This window comes from Oncorhynchus gorbuscha, linkage group LG16, assembly GCF_021184085.1.
Source record: "Oncorhynchus gorbuscha isolate QuinsamMale2020 ecotype Even-year linkage group LG16, OgorEven_v1.0, whole genome shotgun sequence".
NCBI lineage: Eukaryota > Metazoa > Chordata > Actinopteri > Salmoniformes > Salmonidae > Oncorhynchus > Oncorhynchus gorbuscha.
In genome coordinates, this window is record NC_060188.1 from 35,985,220 (window position 1) to 36,006,412 (window position 21,193).

Genomic DNA, 21,193 nt, shown 5'->3' on the forward strand with positions numbered 1-21,193 from the left:
GAAGCACAGGGACAAGACAAGATAATAAATGACAAAACATGACAGCCTGAGTTATATTTTCTATCTGTAGAGAGCAACATTACATTCTTTTTAAGCACGTTTTCAAAGCTATAATTACATAACTTGTTTACCAAGTCTTCTATGACAACTTATGACAACAAGCCTTTAACCAACAATGCTGTTTAAAAAAAAATGTTAAGGAAAATATTTGCTTAATAAACTAAGGTAAAAAAACAAAATAGCAACAATAAAATAACAATAACAAGACCTATATACCGGGGGTACCGGTACCGAGTCAATGTGCAGGGTACAGAGTAGTCAAGATAATTGAGGTAAAGTGACTTTTTTATTGATAATAGATAATAAACAGTGAGTTGCAGCAGCGTAAAAATACAAAATAGCCCAGGTAGCCATTTCATTAGCTCTTCAGTAGTCTTATGGCTTGGAGGTAACAGCTGTTAAGATGCCTTTTGGACCTAGACATGGCGCTCTGGTACCTCTTGATGTGCGGTAGCAGAGAGAACAATCCATGACCAGGGTGGCTGGAGTCTTTGACACCACCTGGTATAGAGGTCCTGGATGGCAGGAAGCTTGGCCACAGTGATGTACTGGGCCGTACGCATTACCCTCTGTAGTGCCATTGCGGTCGAAGACCGAGCAGTTGCCATATCAGGCGGTGATGCAACCAGTCAGTATGCTCTTGATAGTGCAGCTGTAGAACTTTTTGAGTATCTGAGGACCCATGCCAAATCTTTTCAGTCTTCTGAGGGGGAATAAGCATTGTCGTGCCCTCTTCACGACTGTCTTGGTGTGGTTGGACCATGTTAGTTTGTAGGTGTTGTGGACACCAAGGAGCTTTAAGCTCTCAACCTGCTCCACTACAGCCCCTTTGATGAGAATGGGGCTGTGATCGGCCCTCCTTTTCCTGTAGTCCACGATCATCTCCTTTGTCTTGAACATGTTGAGGGAGCAGTTGTTGTCCTGGCACCACACTTCCAGGTCTCTGACCTCCATATAGGCTGTCTCATCATTGTCAATGACCAGACCTATTACTGTTGTGTCGTCGGCAAACTTAATGATGGTGTTGGAGTCGTGCTTGGCCACTTGGTCATGGGTGAACAGGGAGTACAGGAGGGGACAAAGCACACTCCACTCTGAGGAGCCTCTGTGTTAAGGATCAGCGTGGCAGATGTGTTGTTGCCTATCCAGGATCCAATTGCAGAGGGAGGTGTTTAGTCCCCCAGGGTCCATAGCTGAGTGATGAGCTTTGAGGGTACTATGGTGTTGAACGCTGAGCTGTAGTCAATGAACAGCATTCTCACGTAGGTGTTCATTTTGTCCAGGTGGGAAAGGTCAGTGTTGAGTGCAATAGAGATTGTGTCATCTGTGCATCTGTTAGGGCGATATGCAAATTGGAGTGGGTTTAGGGTTTCTGGGATGATGTTGTTGATGTGAACCATGACCAGCCTTTCAAAGCAGTTCATGGCTACAGATATGAGTGCTACGGGTCGGTAGACATTGAGGTAGGTTACCTTGGTGGTCTTGGGCACAGGGACTATGGTGGTCTGCTTGAAACATGTAGGTATTACAGACTCGGCCAGGGACAGGTTGTAAATGTCATTGATGACACTTGTCAGTTGGTCAGCGCATGCTCGCAGTACATGTCCTGGCAATTTGTCTGGCCCTGCGGCCTTGTGAATGTTCACCTGTTTAAAGGTCTTGCTCACATCGACTATGTGATTACACAGTCGTCCGGAACAGCTGGTGCTCTCACGCATGCTTCAGTGTCGCTTGCCTCGAAGCGCGTATAGAAGTCATTTAGCTTCTCTGGTAGCCTTGTGCCACTGGGCAGCTCACGGCTGGGCTTCCCTTTGTCATCTGTAATAGTTTCAAAGCCCTGCCACATCCGATGAGCGTTGGAGACATTTTAGTAGGATTCCATCTTAGTCCTGTATTTACATTTTGCCTGTTTGATGGTTTGTCTGAGGGCATAGTGGGATTTCTTATAAGCGTCCGGGTTAGAGTCCCGCTCCTTGAAATCGGCAGCTCTACCCATTAGCTCAGTGCGGATGTTGCCTGTAATCAATGGCTTCTGGTTGGGGTATGTGCGTACGGCCACTGTGGGGACAACGTAATCGATGCACTTATGATGAGGCCGGTGACTGATGTGGAATACTCCTCAATGCCATCGGATTAGTCCCGGAACATATCCCAGTCTGTGCTAGCAAAATAGTCCTGTTGTCGCACCCTGACCTTAGAGATCCTGTTTATGTCTCTATTTTGGTTTGGTCAGGATGTGAGTTGGGGTGGGTATTCTATATTCTATTATTTGTATTTCTATATTTTGGCCGGGTAGGGTTCTCAATCAGGGACAGCTGTCTATCGTTGTCTCTGATTGAGTACCATACTTATGTAGCCCTTTTTTCCACCTGTCTTTGTGGGAAGTTGACTTTTGTTTATGGCACATAGCCTGTAGCTTCACGGTTTTTGTAGTGTTTATTGTTTTGTTCGGCGTCATTTTCCAAATAAAACGAACCACGCTGCACCTTGGTCCACTTCCTTCAACAGCCGTGACACCTGTAGCTTAGTATCTGAGTCATCTAACCACTTCCGTATTAAGCGAGTCACTGGTACTTCCTGTTTTAGTTTTTGCATGTAAGCAAGAATCAGGAGGATAGAATTATGGTCAGATTTGCCAAATGGAGGGCGAGGGAGAGATTTGTACACATCTCTGTGTGTGGAGTATTAAGCTGGTCTAGAGTTTTTTTCCCCCCTCGTTGCACATTTGGTCAAATGGTTTTAAGTTTCCTCGCATTAAAGTCCCCAGCCAATAGGAGTGCCGCCTCTGGATGGGCATTTTCTTGTTTGCTTATGGCTTTATACAGCTCGTTGAGTGCGGTCTTAGTGCCAGCATCAGTTTGTGGTGGTAAATAGACAGCTATGAAAAATATAGATGAAAAGTCTTGGTAAATAGTATGGTCTACAGCTTATCATGAGATGAGGTGAGCAAAACCTAGAGATTTCCTCAATAATTGATTTCGAACACCAGCTGTTATTAACAAATAGACACAGACCACCACCCCTTGTATTACCGGAGGAAGCTGTTCTATCTTGCCAATGCATGTAAAAACCAGCCAACGTTATATTATCCATGTTGTCGTTCAGCCATGACTCTATTACAGTTTTTTTAAAGTCCAGTTGGTAGGATAGTCTTCACCGGAGCTCATCCAGTTTCATCCTGTGTTTCTATGTTAAACAATTTTGTTATATTTCAATCTTCTGTGATGTATATAAAGTGTAATATTAGGATGCAAACTCAAAATTGAATACATTTCAACTCTATACCTGACATGCCCATAACCATGTGTGTGAGGTGTACACTTTTGTTGATAAGTAGATTTGTTTAAGACTATCAAGAAACACTGATTTCGCCAACTGCAGTAAAATGACGTAAAATTATACTGAAATGTCTATCAGCAGGTAGGTACAAAACAAGATGAGAGCAGTAACCACGGTGACAGCATCAGTGTTTTCTTTGGTTATCGGAGAGATAGCGGAGTCATTTCTTGGCAGATATTTGACGAAACAGACAGACAAGCTATATTTAGACCAGTATCCATTTCTCCCTCCCTTCTACAATCTTAAGGGTCCCCCCTGTTTTCTGCTTCCTTCTCTACCCTTTCGTCTTCCTTGTGTCCTTCCACAGTGCCTCCCCTGTCTTCCCTGACCTCTATCCTTTTTTATTCCTTTCTTCTCACCTCTTCACTCTCTCTGGTTTCTCTGTGTTCCATTACAGTACTTCCCTCTCACCATCACTAGCCCTCTCCATCTAATCTTTCTCAATCTGTCTTGCTGTTGGCTGGTTTCTCTGTACATGGGCAGAGTTCCAAATGGCATTCTGACTGTTTTGCCACCTGGAGGGAACCAGAAATACTTAAGTTTGGGTGGCAAGACACCAAGACGGGCCAGGCCAGTTATTCCTGTGAAAAAAGGAAGATTTACAGCCATATTCTGGGAGAGGAGGAGATAGCGAAGAGGGCAGGAAGGAAAGACTGCCCCCGGATGATTTTAAGTTACCTGTGTACTGAGACAACAACAATCCACCAGCATTAGGAAATTACAAACCACTTCACACCTGCGATCAAACCAGCCTCCAAAGTTAACACATCTACAGTATGCCGCGCACCCAATCTCAGCAGACCTCAGTCTCAGCGTGGTGACTTGTTTCCATGGTGATGGCTTTTACCACTCTCTTACATTGAGCCGTCCCACAATACCTCAGCAAATCAGGTTCCCTTTCGGCAACTCCTGTTTACTGGTTGGTCGCTACACTGAGCCAAACGCACCATGTGGCAATATTAGAGAGAGAGAGACTTGCGAGAGAGAGAGGACTATGAGAGAGGTGCCTGTTAGTTAGGTCAATCAACAACGATGTGATCCATATGTCATAACCTACTTTTTGTGTCGCTAAACATTTCACTGCAATATGTTATCAGATCTGTCTTCATCTTCAGCACCTGAGGAACACCTAAGAGTCAAAACATTGTTTCATTGGAATTAGCTTCTTAGTTGCGTTGACATGAACTGTGCTGGAGATGCAAATGGTCTGTACAGTACTTCTGTTGAAAAGAAACGCACTCAGAACACAGTGCGCTCTCAGAGCCTGAGCTGTGGAAAAGGGGACTCAACGTGACTGGCAGCTATTATTAGAGAGACAAATCACACTGCTCAGCCACTAGACTACAGTACAGCCAGAGCCAGACCAGGGGGTGCTGATGACAGGTGGTTGTGGGAGGTTACTCCTAAATCAGGTCCATTAATGGTATTAGATATCAGTAGATTCTTAAAGAATATCACTTAGAAATGCCTTATTAGCTTACGACAGTTGCAGTACAAAGGGTCTTACTTTATCTCAAATCTAAAGTTGTATTGTTCAATTCAGAAGATGAGTTCCAATTCAATTTTAGGGCTATAAAAACATACATAGTGAAAATTGTTGCCAGTTCCGAAATTGAATGAAAACATAGGTGATGAATTGATTGAGTTCAAATGGAATTGAACCCCCAACCCTGAATCTGTTGTTTAGATCTAGGATGCTTCCCAAATAGCACCCTATTCCTTATATAGTGCACTACCTTTGCCCTATGGGGCCTGGTCAAAAGTAGTACACTATAAAAGGGAATAGGGTGTCATTTGGGACACAAACATAGTCTACTGAGGAGTTTAAAAACCACTATTATAAGCCTCAAGACCAGGATCCCAGCTGAAGGGCTGCTTACAATTTTCACAAGAAAGAGTGTGAACATGGTTTAATTAGCAACATCTGCTGCTGCTACGGCGCACCGAGCCCAAAGTGACAGAGTACTACACACTGGACCTTTGTAGTGATAAAACACTGCTGAAAATAAAGTTAAAAAGCCACTGAGTAGAGGAGTCTTTGAGGCAGAATGGGAGGGGTGTTGTTTAACATGGCCTGCATGTAACAGCTTAGTTTTTATTCAAGTGTTGCACATATAATATAGATATATAGATATAGATATAGATATTTCATTTATTAATTGGTTTATCATAAAAACAGTAGATAATATCAGGATTTTGTGTATAGTAGACTAACCTCTGGCTTCTCTTCTCTCCTCAGGTCAGGAAGGGTGTGTCTAGGACCCATTTGGCCACTTGGACAGAGATCTGTTTTGGCATCAGGGGGGAACCGCCTGTGCCCATTTCCTGTAATCCCCAGTGCTGTTTCCTGTGTCTTGCCTACCACTGACTGTTGAGTTGGAACAGCGACTCTCTGGTGCCCCACTGGCTGAGCCTGGCTCGGTCATGAGTGTGGTCGGGGCGCACCGCTACAGCATTGTATCCTCGGAGGAAGAAGGCCTGCGTCTCGGTGCCATGACTTCCGTCACAATGGGCAACGGCTTCGGTAACGGCAAGATCCACACGACGCGCCGCAAGTGCCGCAGCCGCTTCGTGAACAAGAACGGCCAGTGCAATGTGCACTTCTCGCACATGGACGAGAAGTCGCAGCGCTACATGTCGGACATCTTCACCACATGCGTGGACATCCGCTGGCGCTGGATGTTCCTGATGTTCACACTGGTGTTCGTGGTGTCCTGGCTGGCATTCGGCCTGGCCTTCTGGGTCATCGCTTTGCTTCATGGAGATATGGACAACCCGGGTGGTGGAGACGATAACTTCACCCCCTGCGTCCTGCAGGTCAACAGCTTCGTGGCCGCCTTCCTGTTCTCCGTGGAGACACAGACCACCATTGGTTATGGCTTCCGCTGCGTGACGGAGGAGTGCCCCTCAGCCGTCTTCATGGTGGTCTTCCAGTCCATTTTCGGCTGCATCATCGACTCCTTCATGATCGGTGCCATCTTAGCCAAGATGGCGAGGCCTAAGAAGCGTGCAGAGACGCTGCTGTTCAGCAACAATGCAGTGATCGCCATGCGGGATGGGAAGCTGAGCCTTATGTGGAGGGTGGGCAACCTGAGGAAGAGCCACATGGTGGAGGCCCATGTCCGGGCCCAGCTCATCAAGCCCCGCATCACAGAGGAGGGTGAGTACATCCCCCTGGACCAGATCGACATCAACGTAGGGTATGACACGGGCATCGACCGCATCTTCCTGGTCTCCCCGCTCACCATTGTGCACGAGATCGATGAGGAGAGCCCCCTGTTCGGCATCAGCAAGCTGGACCTGGAGTTGTCCGACTTTGAGATAGTGGTGATACTTGAAGGGATGGTGGAAGCCACAGCCATGACAGCGCAAGCTCGCAGCTCCTACCTGTCCTCAGAGATCCTGTGGGGTCACCGCTTCGAGCCTGTCGTCTTCGAGGAGAAGAGCCAGTACAAAGTGGATTACGCTCACTTCCACAAAACCTTTGAGGTGCCGTCCACCCCCCAGTGCAGTGCCAAGGACATGGCGGAGATGGAGGACGAGGACAAGGATCCTACGCCCACAGCCAACTCTTTCTGCTATGAGAATGAGCTGGCTTTCATCAGCCAAGATGAGGAAGAGGATGAGGAGGGGCAGGAGGATGGGGACAGGGTGCCAGAGCTGGAGAGACTGCAGGCCACTGTCAGCCTAGACCAGAGGTCATATCGTAGAGAATCGGAGATATGACCTTTGACATTTCATAATAGTTTTCTTGTAACTCAGTTCTAGCGGGTTGTTTTCCATGTGAATACATGCAGAGCAATGCAAGTGCCAAATGAAACCCATGACTTATCGCATCACGCTACAGCCATGAGGAAGGAGGAAATCACTCTAGAAACAGCCATGCATGGAGACAGCAGTGCTGCTTGCTCATAGCATGGAATAACAGGAACAGTCATCAAAAGACCCCTCTCTCTTTAAGAAAACTTTAAAACTTTTGGTCATGAGATGGTTTGAGGTAGGAGCTTTATATAATGCAATATTCATTGTCTATTAAGAAATAATATCTTCGCTATAAAAAAATATATATTGATTTCTTAGTTGAGTGTGTGAAGTATTTTCAACAGATCAAGAGGGTATTTTGAGGGATTCTTATAACTGCCCTATATTGTAGTTTACAGAGTCAAAGACACAGAGTGTGATGGAAATAGAAACACTGGATACCTACTGCTGTTTAGTTAAACATTTTCTATATGCACACCTGCAGTTTTAAAGGTACTTTCCATAAATATTGCCTGCTGCTAATTAGCTATTTGAAATAAATATGAAATATAAACTTAAAATTGGAAGAATACAGTGATAAAATGCATAAGTGCATAAATTTGTGTTGTGTATTTTGCATTTCTATACCATTTGAATCCCTTAGAAAGTGAACAATTGATAGCATGAAATTAGATTTTTGTTATATTACTGGGAACCTGTATAGAAAACAATTAGTGGGCACAATTCACTATCAAGTGAACAAAACACTATGTTTTGCTGTCTAAATCACTCTCTAGCAATTGCACCCCACCACTTTATTTGTTTAACAGGGAATCTGATTGATTTAGACAGCTCCAATTATTGCACACAGCTGAACAGCAGACCAGGCAGCAACATTGATAAAGCACAGTTACAGGTTGGCTCGTACCGAAATCTAGCACAAATAGAACAAAGCACTGCATTAAGGGGCTACACTCGGCTACACTTGAAAATCAAACAAATTAACCCATTAGCCACCGCACAGAAGCAAAAGATTGGCTAACAAAAGAGCAGTAGCCTTAGCTGTATATTAGGCTACATTTCAGCTGATAATACTAAAATGGGAGTTGGCTGGGTGACTGAAGTTAAAGACCAGATAATATAGAACTGTAGAATTGACCTACTGACAGTCTTACCAAAAACCTTAAAACAGAGGAAATAAGTGACAAGTGGGAATAAAAGAGGGACAAAGAAAGAAGAGGAGAGATTAAAGTTGGTAGGTAAAGTCAATCAATCATCACGTAGGTAAAGTCTGGTACGGTACTAAAAATGGGTATATAATTTGCACTGTTACATCTCCTTCCAGTCATCACATTGGCTGAGGAGACATCAATCAAGACATGGGTCATGTTCATTGGGTACCAAAAGGGAGAAAAAAACATATGCAATAGTAAACAAACAAAAAATGGTTTACTATTGCATATGTTTCTAAACGTTGTGTGCCCTAATGAACACGGCCATGAGGTTGCTTAAAGAGGAGATACCATTGGACATCCCTAAACAGACCCAAAGGAGGAAATAGTGATAAATAGAATAATGGAGAGAGACAAAAGAGGATTACATTAGCGACCTGTTCTCCCACAAGGGCTCTTTGCAGACAGGCAGCACTTGGAGAAATGAACATGTCTAATTACAGTACGGGGGAATATGTAACATCATTTAAATAAATTAAATGTGTTGTAGAAATAGATTACTGCCTGCAAAACTTGTCACCGCGAATTAGAAAAACTCTGGGCGGGAAATAGTGCCAAATGGTACCTATTCCCTATATAGTGCACTACTTTTGACCAGGACCCATAGTACTTATTCCCTACATAGTGCACTACTTTTGACCAGAGCCCTATGGGTGTGTAGGGAATAGGATGCCATTTGTGACGCAGCCCTAGATCTTTCTGCGTTTCATATCTGAACTATGCACCTTAGATACAGTTTTGAGAAAAGAAGAGTGAAAACTAATAACAACACGAAAACAATACTATAGAGTAAAGACACAGGTCATTAATTTAGGTTCAACACAACAGTAAGTGTACACCTGACAGATTTGGACATACGTCAGTAATATGGTAGCAGACCAGACCCTCTCCTGGGTTAGGTTAATACCGTTTTACTTACACCAATTTATGCTACTCCAGTTTTTCACGGGAATCATTAAGTGTACGGTGGTAGGGACTAGTACTACAGTGGTTTATGTTACTTTAAAACTGGGTTGTACAGTCCTGCTATCCAGAACTTGCCTTGTATATCAAGGTCCATTCAGATAAGCATTATTCTCAAGGTGAAGCTTGCTGTCGGCTTTTGTGGGCGTGTATCAGAACATCTCATGCTGTATCCAATCCAATCAACTGACTCTTATTAGTCAAACCATTGGCGATAGACAGAAGACAGGCCCAGAATAGACCTCCTGATGCTTCTTTTCTTTCAACACTTTCAAGCAACACAAAACTTTGGCTTCAAGCCCTAACTACCCGTCGGGACTCTTCTTCCCAAATGAAACCTAAACCAAAGTTGTGTACTGGACTGTGTCGTCAGAGCCAGATTAAGCTGGTTTTAGTGCATGAGCTTGAGCAACACTCGTCCATGTACTGTATGTGTCAGGTTGTGATATCCAAAATGGCACTCTATTCCTTATATAGTGTACTATGGTGCTCTTGCTCTGGTAGAGCAAAGTAAAATAGACTACTACAGTACATAGGGAATAAGGCGCCATTAAGGATGCGCCCTCAGTCGTCCCTACAAACCCAACAGAGCCCCAGGACACTGTATGGAGGATCCACAGACCAGTCAAACAGATTACTGTTTTCTAGTATATTTTTGTAGAGTACCAGAATTCCTTGTCTCTCCTACTGCACAAAGTAACTCACTATATAGCCCTATATGACCTATAATAGTTTTTGTGGCAATCTTTCATAGACTAGACATTAGGGACATAGAAATGTATTGTATAGAATGGCCATCCCTTTTTGAAAAGCAATGTTGGATGGATGCCAGTCAGATGGCTAATGAACCTGGAGGAGTAGTGGTTTGACAAAATATTCAAGTAATTGTTGATTTTTTTGTTTTGTTTCAGAACTTTGTGTGATTCACACACAATGTGATCTGTTAAATTGTGCGGCTATATCGTTTTGTTCATAATAATTCATGTGGATTGGAGACAACATTATTAATACTTTGTCATTCTAAACTAGCTCCCACAGTCTCACGTCAGAATTAGACCATTCATCCATGTCTCTCAAACGACCAATTTCTAAGTTCTTCCAAATGTCAAATTGTGTACTTAGACATTTTGCGGAGTTAAAATCTCAAAAACAACTTTCTTTCACTGAATTTGAACATGCAACCTTTCACAGCAGAGACAGATGCCTATTGCCTATGCCTAACCACCATCCATGTCTAAGCAAAACCAAAACCTACTTGAAGGTAACAGCGCTCCCTGTTGCACCTAGTGGCCAGTTTTCACATCATATCAGATATTGATATATGTTGACAACTGACTGGTGTCAGGGGTGAACTGGCTGGTAATTCTACAGCATCGCATTGTTTTGCTATCTGGGAAGGTTAATGAAACACATGGCAAGGAAGATCGGTTGCATCTAAATGGCACAATATTTCTTTCATAAAGCACAACTTTGGTCCCTGGTCAAAAGTAGTGCACTTTGAAAGGAAACGTGCTGCTACTACTGTACAAGGTGTCGTCTCTGTAACAATGATGGCAATGGGCGATCACAGAGATGCAAAACCATTATCAACATCTGCTTTATCCACAGTACCATAGGGTAGTGGATGACCATTGATATTTAATGTAACGAATTAACACTTTTGACACCAAATTCCCTATATAGTGCACTACCTATGCCCGGGTCAAAAGTATTTCACTATGTAAGGAATAGGGTGCCATTTGGGACTTAGACTTAGTTGTCCATGACTCTTAATAATACTCCCATATCGGTCCGTCCGTAGATAGACAGACTGTCCTATGTGTAGTGGAAACTTACTTGCTCACTATTTTCATAAATCAACACTATTCTATTTTTATATCAATCTTGATGAGCTGTTTTTTTTCTTAACATCTCTGAATATGCTTGGAGGACGAGGAAAGGGGTTGAGTTAGCTTGATACTTGAGCACAAACTGAAACTGCAAACCTGGGGATGAGGAGAGGGAATTGGGGAGAAGATACAAACTGAAACTGCATTCAAACTGAGCTTTTAGCACGTCATAACTACTGATCTATAATCTTAAATCTAGAATTAACATACCAATAACATAAGCCATCAGATGATACCAACCAGAGAGTTGTGGAGATATAAGAGATGTCCGAGCTGCTCACTAAGTCTCTGATTAAAACTAATTGCTATTTATCTTCAGAAAGGAGAAGGGATTCTGTAACTGACTCGACTGGATGGACTGGTTGAACTTTGACCTCTATCGGACGTCTTCCTCTGTCTGAACGAGCCCGAGATGCTGATTTACACTGACTGGGTTGTTGTTGATATATTTTTCTCCTACCTTTTGGTTTATTTCAATGAAAAATGAACGACTGAAAATGTTAATAAATCATAAAAAAAAGATATAATTACAAAATGTAACTGCGTTTTAACGGTGTCTCTTTTCTCATTGACATAATGATTTGTGATGTGACTGAAGAGAAAGAAGTGTGGGCGTTAATCGGAGAGAAGAGAGGGAAGAGAAGAGGAGTGAGAGAGAAGGATGGAGAGAGAAGAGAAAAGGGAGAGGGACAGAGAAAAGAGAGAGACAGGTGTGATTTATGATTGGCAATTTGGGGTACAGTGTCAGAGACTCCTACACACACACACACACACACACACACACACACACACACACACACACACACACACACACACACACACACACACACACACACACACACACACACACACACACACACACACACACACACACACACACACACACACACACACACACACACACACACACACACACTTTCAAGTGGAGAGGATCCACAGTTACAGTATAGTTTGATGTGTAAGTCCTTATAGGGTCCCTGATCCTATAGGACTAATCAACTTTGATTAATAAATGGAAAGTGTAATCTGCTATGGGATAAATAGTGTGTGTGTGTGCATGCGTGTGTGTAACATGTTATGTTGTGTGTATATATCCAACAAATGAAACATTTCTTATTTTTCAAAAGGCTATGTTATGTATCGACGCCTGAAAATATGGGGTAAAAAAAATGCCACAGCTGGGCCAACAACAAAATAACACAGAGGTCACATTCCAAATGGAACCCTACTCCCTACATACATTGGGCACAGACCTCAATTCAACATATATTCCACATTGATTCAACCAGTGTATGTCCAGTGGGCAGTTACCAGCTGCCAGTATAACCACCTCTCCATTAAGCTCTGTGGCTTGACCCTTGACTGTGTGTGTCCGTGCGTGCGTATACAGAGACACAGCAATTGAAATACAGTACCAGTCAAAAGTTTTTGAAATGTTCCGGATTGACTGTCTTAAAGTAATGATGGACTGTCGTTTCTCTTTGCTTATTTGAGCTGGTCTTTTACCAGGCTATCTTCTGTATACCACCCCTACCTTGTCACAACACAACTGATTGGCTCAAACGCATTAAGAAGGAAATAAATTCCACAAATGAACTTTAAACAAGGTATACCTGTATTCCACTACTACCTCCAAAATGTATTCCAGGTGACTACCTCATGAAGCTGGTTGAGAGAATGCGAAGAGTGTGCAAAGCTGTCATCAAGGCAAAGGATGGCTTACCACACGATTCCATATGAGCTATTTCATAGTTTTGATGTCTTCACTATTATTCTACAATGTAGAAAATCCTTTTTTTAAATAAAGACAAACCCTTGAATGAGTAGGTGTGTCCAAACTTTTGACTGGTACTCTATGTGGTCCATTTGTGTGTGTGTGGCCAGGATTCAATCCGATCTCGGTTATAGGAATTGCGATCTCCGCAAAAGCGGGAACATTGCCTTTAAAAACTGAAATTCCTATAATCTGCAATGGGATTGAATCCTGGCCTGTGTCTATGTGTGAGTGTGTGCGTGTATGTAAACATGTTACATGTGTGTGTTAAATCCAAGCATGTACAGAAGGATCAATGGTAATATTCTTCTCTCAAAAAAAAAACATTTTCAGACCAATCAGATTAGATTAGTGATGATGATGTAATGTCACCTCCATAGTTCCTATAACAGCCAGAGTGCGGCAGTGCCATGAGTCAGCGTGAAGCCTAATCTGATGCCTAAACCTGCTGGTGCATCCTGCCGATTAATCCCTGACAAGATCACAGGTCAAAGGGTCGTACGCCATTGCTTCCCAAATGGCACCCTGTTCCCTTTATAGTGACTACTTTTGAACAGGGCCCGTAAGAGACTAGGCACTATTTAGGACATAGGGTGAAATTTGGGAGTCAACCCAGGCCTCCTACCTAGGCCTTCTACATAAGAGTTAATTTGTCAGTCGCACACCAGGCAGCACTGTGTAATCCGGGTAAAGGACCCCCTATTCACTTTATAGTGCACTACTTTTGATCAAGGCAAAAGTAGTGCCATATACAGGGCCTTCATAAACTATTCATACCCTTCGACTTATTCAACAATTTGATGTATTACAGCCTGAATTCAAAATGGATTAAAATTAAAAAATGTTTTACCCATTTACACAATTTCTAAAAACATGTTTTCACTTTTTGTCATTATTGGGCAGAAATGTTTGCAAATTTATTGAAAATGTAATACAGAAATATTTCATTGACATAAGTATTCACACCGAGTCAAAATTTGTAGAAACACCTTTGGCAGAGATTATACAGGTCATCTTGGGTATGTCTGCATCAGCTTTGCACACCTGGATTTGAGGATTCTCTCCCATTCTTCCTCACAGATTTTCTCAAGCTCTGTTAAATTAGATGGGATGCGGCAGTGAACAGTAATCTTCAAGTCTTTCCACAGATTTCCAATGGGATTCAAGTCTGGGCTTTGGCTGGACCACTCAGGGACTTTCACATTCTTGTTCTGAAGCCATTCCAGCATTGCTTTGGCTGTATGCTTGGGGTCAATGTCCTGTTGGAACGTAAATCTTTACCCCAGTCGAAGGTCATTTGCACACATCAAGGATTCATTTTTTTCTTTGTACTTTTTTCTCCCTAATTTTGTGATATCCAAATGGTAGTTACAGTCTTGTTCCATCGCTGCAACTCCCGTATGGACTCGGGAGAGACAAAGGTCGAGAGCCATGCATCCTTCGAAACACGACCCTGCTAAGCCACACTGCTTCTTGACACACTGCTCGCTTAAACCAGGAGCCACACCAACCTGTCCGAGGAAACACCGACCGTGTGGCGTGCATGTGCCCGGCCCGCCACAGGAGTCACTAGACCGCAATGGGACAACGATATCCCGGCCGGCCAAACCCTCCCCTAACCCGGGGTATGCTGGGCCAATTGCACGCCACCTCATGGGTGTGACAAAATCCAGAACCCGTACCTGTATTGACGCCTCTAGCACTGTGATGCCTTAGACAGCTTGGGAGGCCCTTTTACTCATCAAGGATTTGCCTTTATTTTGCTCCATTTTATTGTTCCCTCTATCCCTACCAGTCTCCCAGTCCCGGCTGCTAAAAAGCTTCATGGTAGGGATGATGTTTAGACAGGTGATGAGCTGGGCCTAGTTTTCTCCAGACATAGCATGCCAAAGCATTCCATTTTTGTCTCATCAGAACACAGAATCTTTTGTCTTATGATCTCAGAGTCTTTCATATGCCTTTTGGCAAACTCCTTAGCGTGCTATCTCAAGAGTGGCTTCTGTCTGGCCACTCTTGCATAAAGCCCAGATTGGTAAAGTGCTGTTGAGATTTTTGTTCTTCTGGTAGGTTCTCCCATTTCAGCCAAGGAACTCAGTAGTTCCGTCAGTGGTCATTGGGTTCTTGGTCACCTCCCTGATCAAGGTCCTTCTTGACCGGTTGCTCAGTTTGGTCGAACGGCCAGCTCTAGGCAGAGTCTTGGTAGTTCCATATTTTTTCTATTTCCAAATGAGACCACTGTGCTCTTGGAAATTTTCAACACTCTAGAAATTGTTTTATACCCTTCCCCAGAAACAGTATATGCCTAATCACATTTCCATCTACTGTAGGAGATCTACAGACAGTTCCTTGGACTTCATGGTATAGTTTCTGCTCTGACATGCACTGTCAACTGTGGGACCTTAAATAGACAGACAGGTGTGTTTCTTTCTAATCATGTCCAAACAATTGAATTGGTCACAGGTGGACTCCAATCAAGTTGTAGCAATGATCAAAGGAAATTGAATGCACCTGAGCTCAATTTGGAGCAAAGGGATATGAATACTTATGTAAATGTGATATTTCTGTATTTCATTTTCAATAAACTTGCTAACATTTTGAAAAACATGTTTTCACTTTGCCATTATGGGTTATTGTGTGTAGATAGGTGAGGGAAAGAAATATATTGAATCAATTTTGAATTCAGGCTGTTACACAAGAAAATGTGGAATAAGTCATTAGGCACAAATGTATGGATTTCACATGACTGGGAATACAGATATGCATCTGTTGGTCACTGATACCTTAAAGAAAAGGTGGGGGTGTGGATCAGAAAACCAGTTAGTGTCTGGTGTGACCACCACTTGCCTCATGCAGCGCGACACAACTCCTTCGCATAGAATTTATCAGGCTGTTGATTTCCTCTTCGATGACTGTGTGAAGTTGCTTTATATTGGTGGAAACTGGAACACACATGTTGATCCAGAGCATCCGAAACATGCTCAATAGGTGACATGTCTGGTGAGTGTGCAGGCCATGGAAGAACTGGGACATTTTCAGTTTCCAGGAATTGTGTACAGATCCTTGCATTATTATGCTGAAACATGAGGTAATGGCGGTGGATGAATGGAACGACAATGGGCCTCAAAATCCCATCATGGCATCTCTGTCATTCATATTGCCAAAATGCAAATTGCCATCGATAAATAAATGATGTTGGAGGTGGCTTATGGTAGAGAAATTAACATTCAGTTGTCTGGCAACAGCTCTGGTGGACATTCCTGCAGTCAGCATGCCAATTGCATGCTCCCTCAAAACTTGAAACATCTGTGGCATTGTGTTGTGTAACAAAACTGCACATTTTAGAGTGGCCTTTTATTGTCCCCAGCACAAGGTGCACCTGTGTAATGATAAAGCTTTTTAATCAGCTTCCTGATATGCCACACCTGTTAGGTGGATGGATTATCTTGACAAAGGAGAAATGCTCACTAACAGGGATGTAACACAGATTTGTGCATAACATTTGAGAGAAATAAGCTTTTTGTGCATATGAAACATTTCTAGGATCTTTTATTTCAGCTCATGAAACATGGGACCAACATCTTTACATGTTGCGTTTATATTTTTTTTCAGTGTACATACTGAGGCATAGATGCAGACATACATACATGCACACACAAGCATGCACGCACACACATACACTTTGAAGAGGTTCAGTGACGGTGCCTGGTATCCCACTTTGGGAGAGCCTTTTCATCTCTCATCCAGATCTGACAGGGTCACCTTCCCCTCAATCACATGCACAGACTAAAAACCACTCCACACACACACACACACACACACACACACACACACACACACACACACACACACACACACACACACACACACACACACACACACACACACACACACACACACACACACACACACACACACACACACACACACACACACACACACAAAACAACTCTCTACACAAGTGGTTTGCTCTGGATTTACTGCCAGGGGAAATCAGCTCTCAGACTCACTAAGAGGCTTTCACTCTCTTAGTTTGTACAAGATCAAAAAGACGAAACTGAATAATTACATTGCATTGTGTGAATGTGTGCAGAGGTGCGTTTTCAACCAAGTGTTTGTGTTCCAGTGTTTACATACCCTTACGAAGTGACAACATCCAGTGTATATGTGTGTGTGCCTGTGTCTATGAGTGAGTGTCTGTTTTTGTCTGTTTGACCTGTGTCTATGCGTGTGTTTCTATGTGCCTGTGTCTATAAGTGTGTGCCTAAGTGTGTGTGGGCCTGTGTCTGCCTGTGTGAGTGTGTGTGTATAGCTGTGGGTTTACCTGTGTTGCACAGCAGGCTGTCTTTGGAAGGTCACATCACTGCTATTGGTGGGTGAATAAGAGTTCATTAACACCACATCAGACATGAGGCTATCCACTTGGTCATCCAATCACTACTGCAATAAAACGTGTCTGTTAGACAGGGCTTGACACACACGCACACACTCACACACACATGGATGCAAGCACGCGCACACACAAATACAAACACACACACGCGCAGACAGACAGACTCACTGACTCAGGGCCAGATTCGATCCGGACCGTGGAAGATCTGCATTATAGCGTGATAAAAATGTTACATTTCCGATTGAGCCGAAATATGCAGTGTTTACCATGAATCTTTCGTGGTCCGGATTGAATCTAGGCCTCAGACACACACACAGAGAGAGACAAACAGACACTCTCTTATCAATTGTGAGCAGTCATTTTTTATCGTTTGAAAAAAGGATAAAGGCGTAGAGGGTGAGAGTAAAGGCAGTTGGATATTTTCGGCTCCCAGACGCCTACCTCCCTTGGGGTCAGAGATCAAAGGACCAGAGGAGGTCAACGTTGCCTGCTGCAGAGAAAAGTTACGTCCCAAATGGCACACTATTCCCTATTTAGTGCACTACTTTTTGCTAGGGCCCATAGGGTTCTAGTCTAAAGTAGTGCACTATGTAGAGAATCATGTGCCATTTGGGACACAGCCAGAGAGTGGGTCGGTTGTTTGTTAGAACACTCCGTCTTTAATTGCTGTACTTCTGTTCTGTACCGGTTCTCCTTGCCTGCAGCTCAGTATGGGAGGAGAGAAGAACGAGGCGAGGGAGGGATGGAGGGGCATGTCGCCATGCTAAAAACCTTCCCTTTCCTCTCTCATTCCCTTTGGAGAAGTGACCTCTCTTTGGTGTGGAGGAGAGTCACCTTTTCTTCTTCTCCTTCTTTCTCTCACTCCCTCTCTCTCTCGGTCCCCCCTCTTCTGACCACACTGTGATTACTGAACCACTCAATTGGGTTCCTAAAAGTAGACATGCTAACCTCCAAAAACATTTCTGTGAGGTTGCAGGAAGGTAACAGTAGCTTAGCTGTGGGTGAATGTATGCATCTGCAGGAATGAGATGATAGACGGTTGGCTTACTGTATGGTTTTAATATCATCACGTGCTTTCTCTCTCTCTCTGTTGCTCTCTCTCTCTTTCCTCTCTCTCTCTCTCTCTTATACACACACACACACACACCAAGGATTTTCATATGCCCATCAGCTAAACTACACTGGTAATTGCTTGAGTCCAACTTGCTACTGAAGAAAATTCACTAGAGTGAATGCAATCTCTCCCACACACACAAACATGCCATCCCCCACACACACTTGCTCGCACACACACACACGCCATAATGAAAACCCAGATACCATACACACTCCTACAGGGTAGTGGGAGGAGAATGAGAGATTCAGATAGACTCCACTCGGTGCCGGGTTCCCATGGCGACAGGTGACATAACGCCTAATGGAAAACAACCAAACCTGATGACAAACAGCGAAAGAGAACCACTTGAACACTGTGTGCATCTCAAACATCACTCTTTCCCCAATTTAGTGCATTACTTTTGACCAGGACTCATAGGGCTCTGGTCAAAAGTAATGCACTATATTGGGTTTGTGTGTTCGTTAGAACACACTGGAAAATCTGTGTGTGTGTGTGTGTGTGTGTGTGTGTGTGTGTGTGTGTGTGTGTGTGTGTGTGTGTGTGTGTGTGTGTGTGTGTGTGTGTGTGTGTGTGTGTGTGTGTGTGTGTGTGTGTGTGTGTGTGTGTGTGTGTGTGTGTGTGTGTGTGTGTGTGTGTGTGTGTGTGTGTGACTATTATAGTGCATTGCAAAAGTATTCATCCCCCTTGGCATTTTTCCTATTTTGTTGCATTGCAACCTGTCATTTAAATGTGTTTTAATTTGGATTTCATGTAATGGACATACACAAAATAGTCCAAATTGGTGAAGTGAATTGTAAAAAATGACCTGTTTCAAAAAATGCATATATATTCACCCCCTTTGCTATGAAGTCCCTAAATAAGATCTGATGCAAACAATTACCTTCTTAAGTCACATAATTAGTTCAATAAAGTCCACCTGTGCTCAATCTAAGTGTCACGTGATCTCAACACCACTAAGCAAGGGGTACCAGCAAGGGGTACCACCAAGCAAGCGGCACCATGAAGACCAAGAAGCTCTCAAATCAGGGCAGGGACAAAGTTGTGGAGAAGTACAGATCTGGGTTGGGTTATAAAAAATATCTGAAACTTTGAACATCCCACAGAGCACCATTAAATCCATTATTTAAAAAATGAAAGAACATGGCACCCACAACAAACCTGCCAAGAGAGGGCCTCCCACCAAAACTCACGGACCAAGCAAGGAGGGACATTACACAGAGAGGCAACAAAGAGACCAAAGATAACCATGAAGGAGCTGCAAAGCTCCACAGCGGAGATTGGCGTATCTGTCCATAGGACCACTTTAAGCCGTACACTACACAGAGCTGGGCTTTACGGAAGAGTGGCCAAAAGAAAGCCATTACTTGAAGACAAAAATAAGCAAACACGTTTGGTGTTCGCCAAAAGACATGTGGGAGACTCCCTAAATATATGGATGAAGGTACTGGTCAGATGAGACTAAAATTGAACTTTTTGTCCATCATGGAAAACGCTATGTCTGGCGCAAACCCAACACCTCTCATCGCCCAGAGAAAACCATCCTATGTTTTTCATCAGCAGGGACTGTGAAACTGGTCAGAATTAAAGGAATGATGGATGGCGCTAAATACAGGGAAATTCTTGAAGGAAACCTGTTTCAGTCTTCCAGAGATTTGAGACTGGGATAGAGTTTCTGTAGGGGTCCTGTGTGTAGCGAGTGTAGAGAGTCAGGCACAGGACAGCAAATATGATTAATCAACGTACTTTTACTCAAAATGACAAATGTACAAAGTAACATCACGAGCACACAATGCCGGACCGAAAATACAATAAACAATCACTCACAAATACAACATGGGAACAGAGGGTTAAATAATAAACAAGTAATTGCTTGAGTGAAGCCAGGCGTAATAACACAAAGACAGAAAAAATGGAAAATGAAAAGTGGATTGGCGGTGGCTAGAAAGCCGGTGACGTCAACCACCGAACGCCACCCGAACAAGGATAGGGACCGACTTCGGGCAGAAATCGTGACAGTACCCCCCCCCCCCCCCCCCCCCTCCTTGATGCGCGGCCCCAGCAGTGCGCCGACACCGACCTCAGGGACGACCCGGAGCACGAGGCGCAGGGCTATCTCTCCAAGGGACAGTACTCCTCCCACTCCACAAGATACTGAAGGCCCCTTGTCCGACGCCTCGAGTCCAGGATGGCTCGAACAGCAAACGCTGGGGCCCCCTCGATATCCAGAGGGGGCGGAGGAACCTCCCGCACCTCAGCTTCCTGGAGTGGACCAAACACTACCGGCTTGAGGAGAAACACATGGAACGAGGGATTAATGCAATAATCTGGGGGGAAGCTGAAACCTCGTTCAGTCTCCTCAGGAATTTAAATGGCCCACAAACCGCGGACCCAGCTGCTGGCAGGGCAGGCGGAGGGGCAGGTTTCAGATCGAGAGCCAGACCCGGTCACCTGGTGCAAACACCAGGACCTCGCTGCGGTGGTGGTCGGCGCTCACTTTTTGCTGCCTCACGGCCCGTTGTAGGTGCACATGGGCGGCGTCCCAGGTTTCCTCCAAGTTCTTGAACCATTCTTCGACCGCAGGAGCTTCGATCTGGCTCTGATGCCACGGTGCCAGGACCGGTTGATACCCCAGTACGCACTGGAAAGGAGAGAGGTTATTGGAGGAGTGGGGGAGTGAGTTTTGGGCCA

At 43.9% G+C, this 21,193-nt stretch overlaps 1 protein-coding gene across 1 annotated transcript in view; it reads left to right on the forward strand.

Annotated features, from left to right (window-relative positions):
• LOC124000630 (ATP-sensitive inward rectifier potassium channel 12-like) overlaps positions 1–11,764 on the forward strand; it is a 58,557-nt gene extending 46,793 nt beyond the window's left edge. The window contains exon 2 of the mRNA XM_046307150.1: positions 5,639–11,764. Coding sequence (XP_046163106.1) covers positions 5,824–7,125 — 1,302 coding nt within the window. The 5' untranslated portion in view covers positions 5,639–5,823 and the 3' untranslated portion in view covers positions 7,126–11,764. The remainder of the gene's footprint in view (positions 1–5,638) is intronic.
• Positions 11,765–21,193: the final 9,429 nt, after the last annotated feature.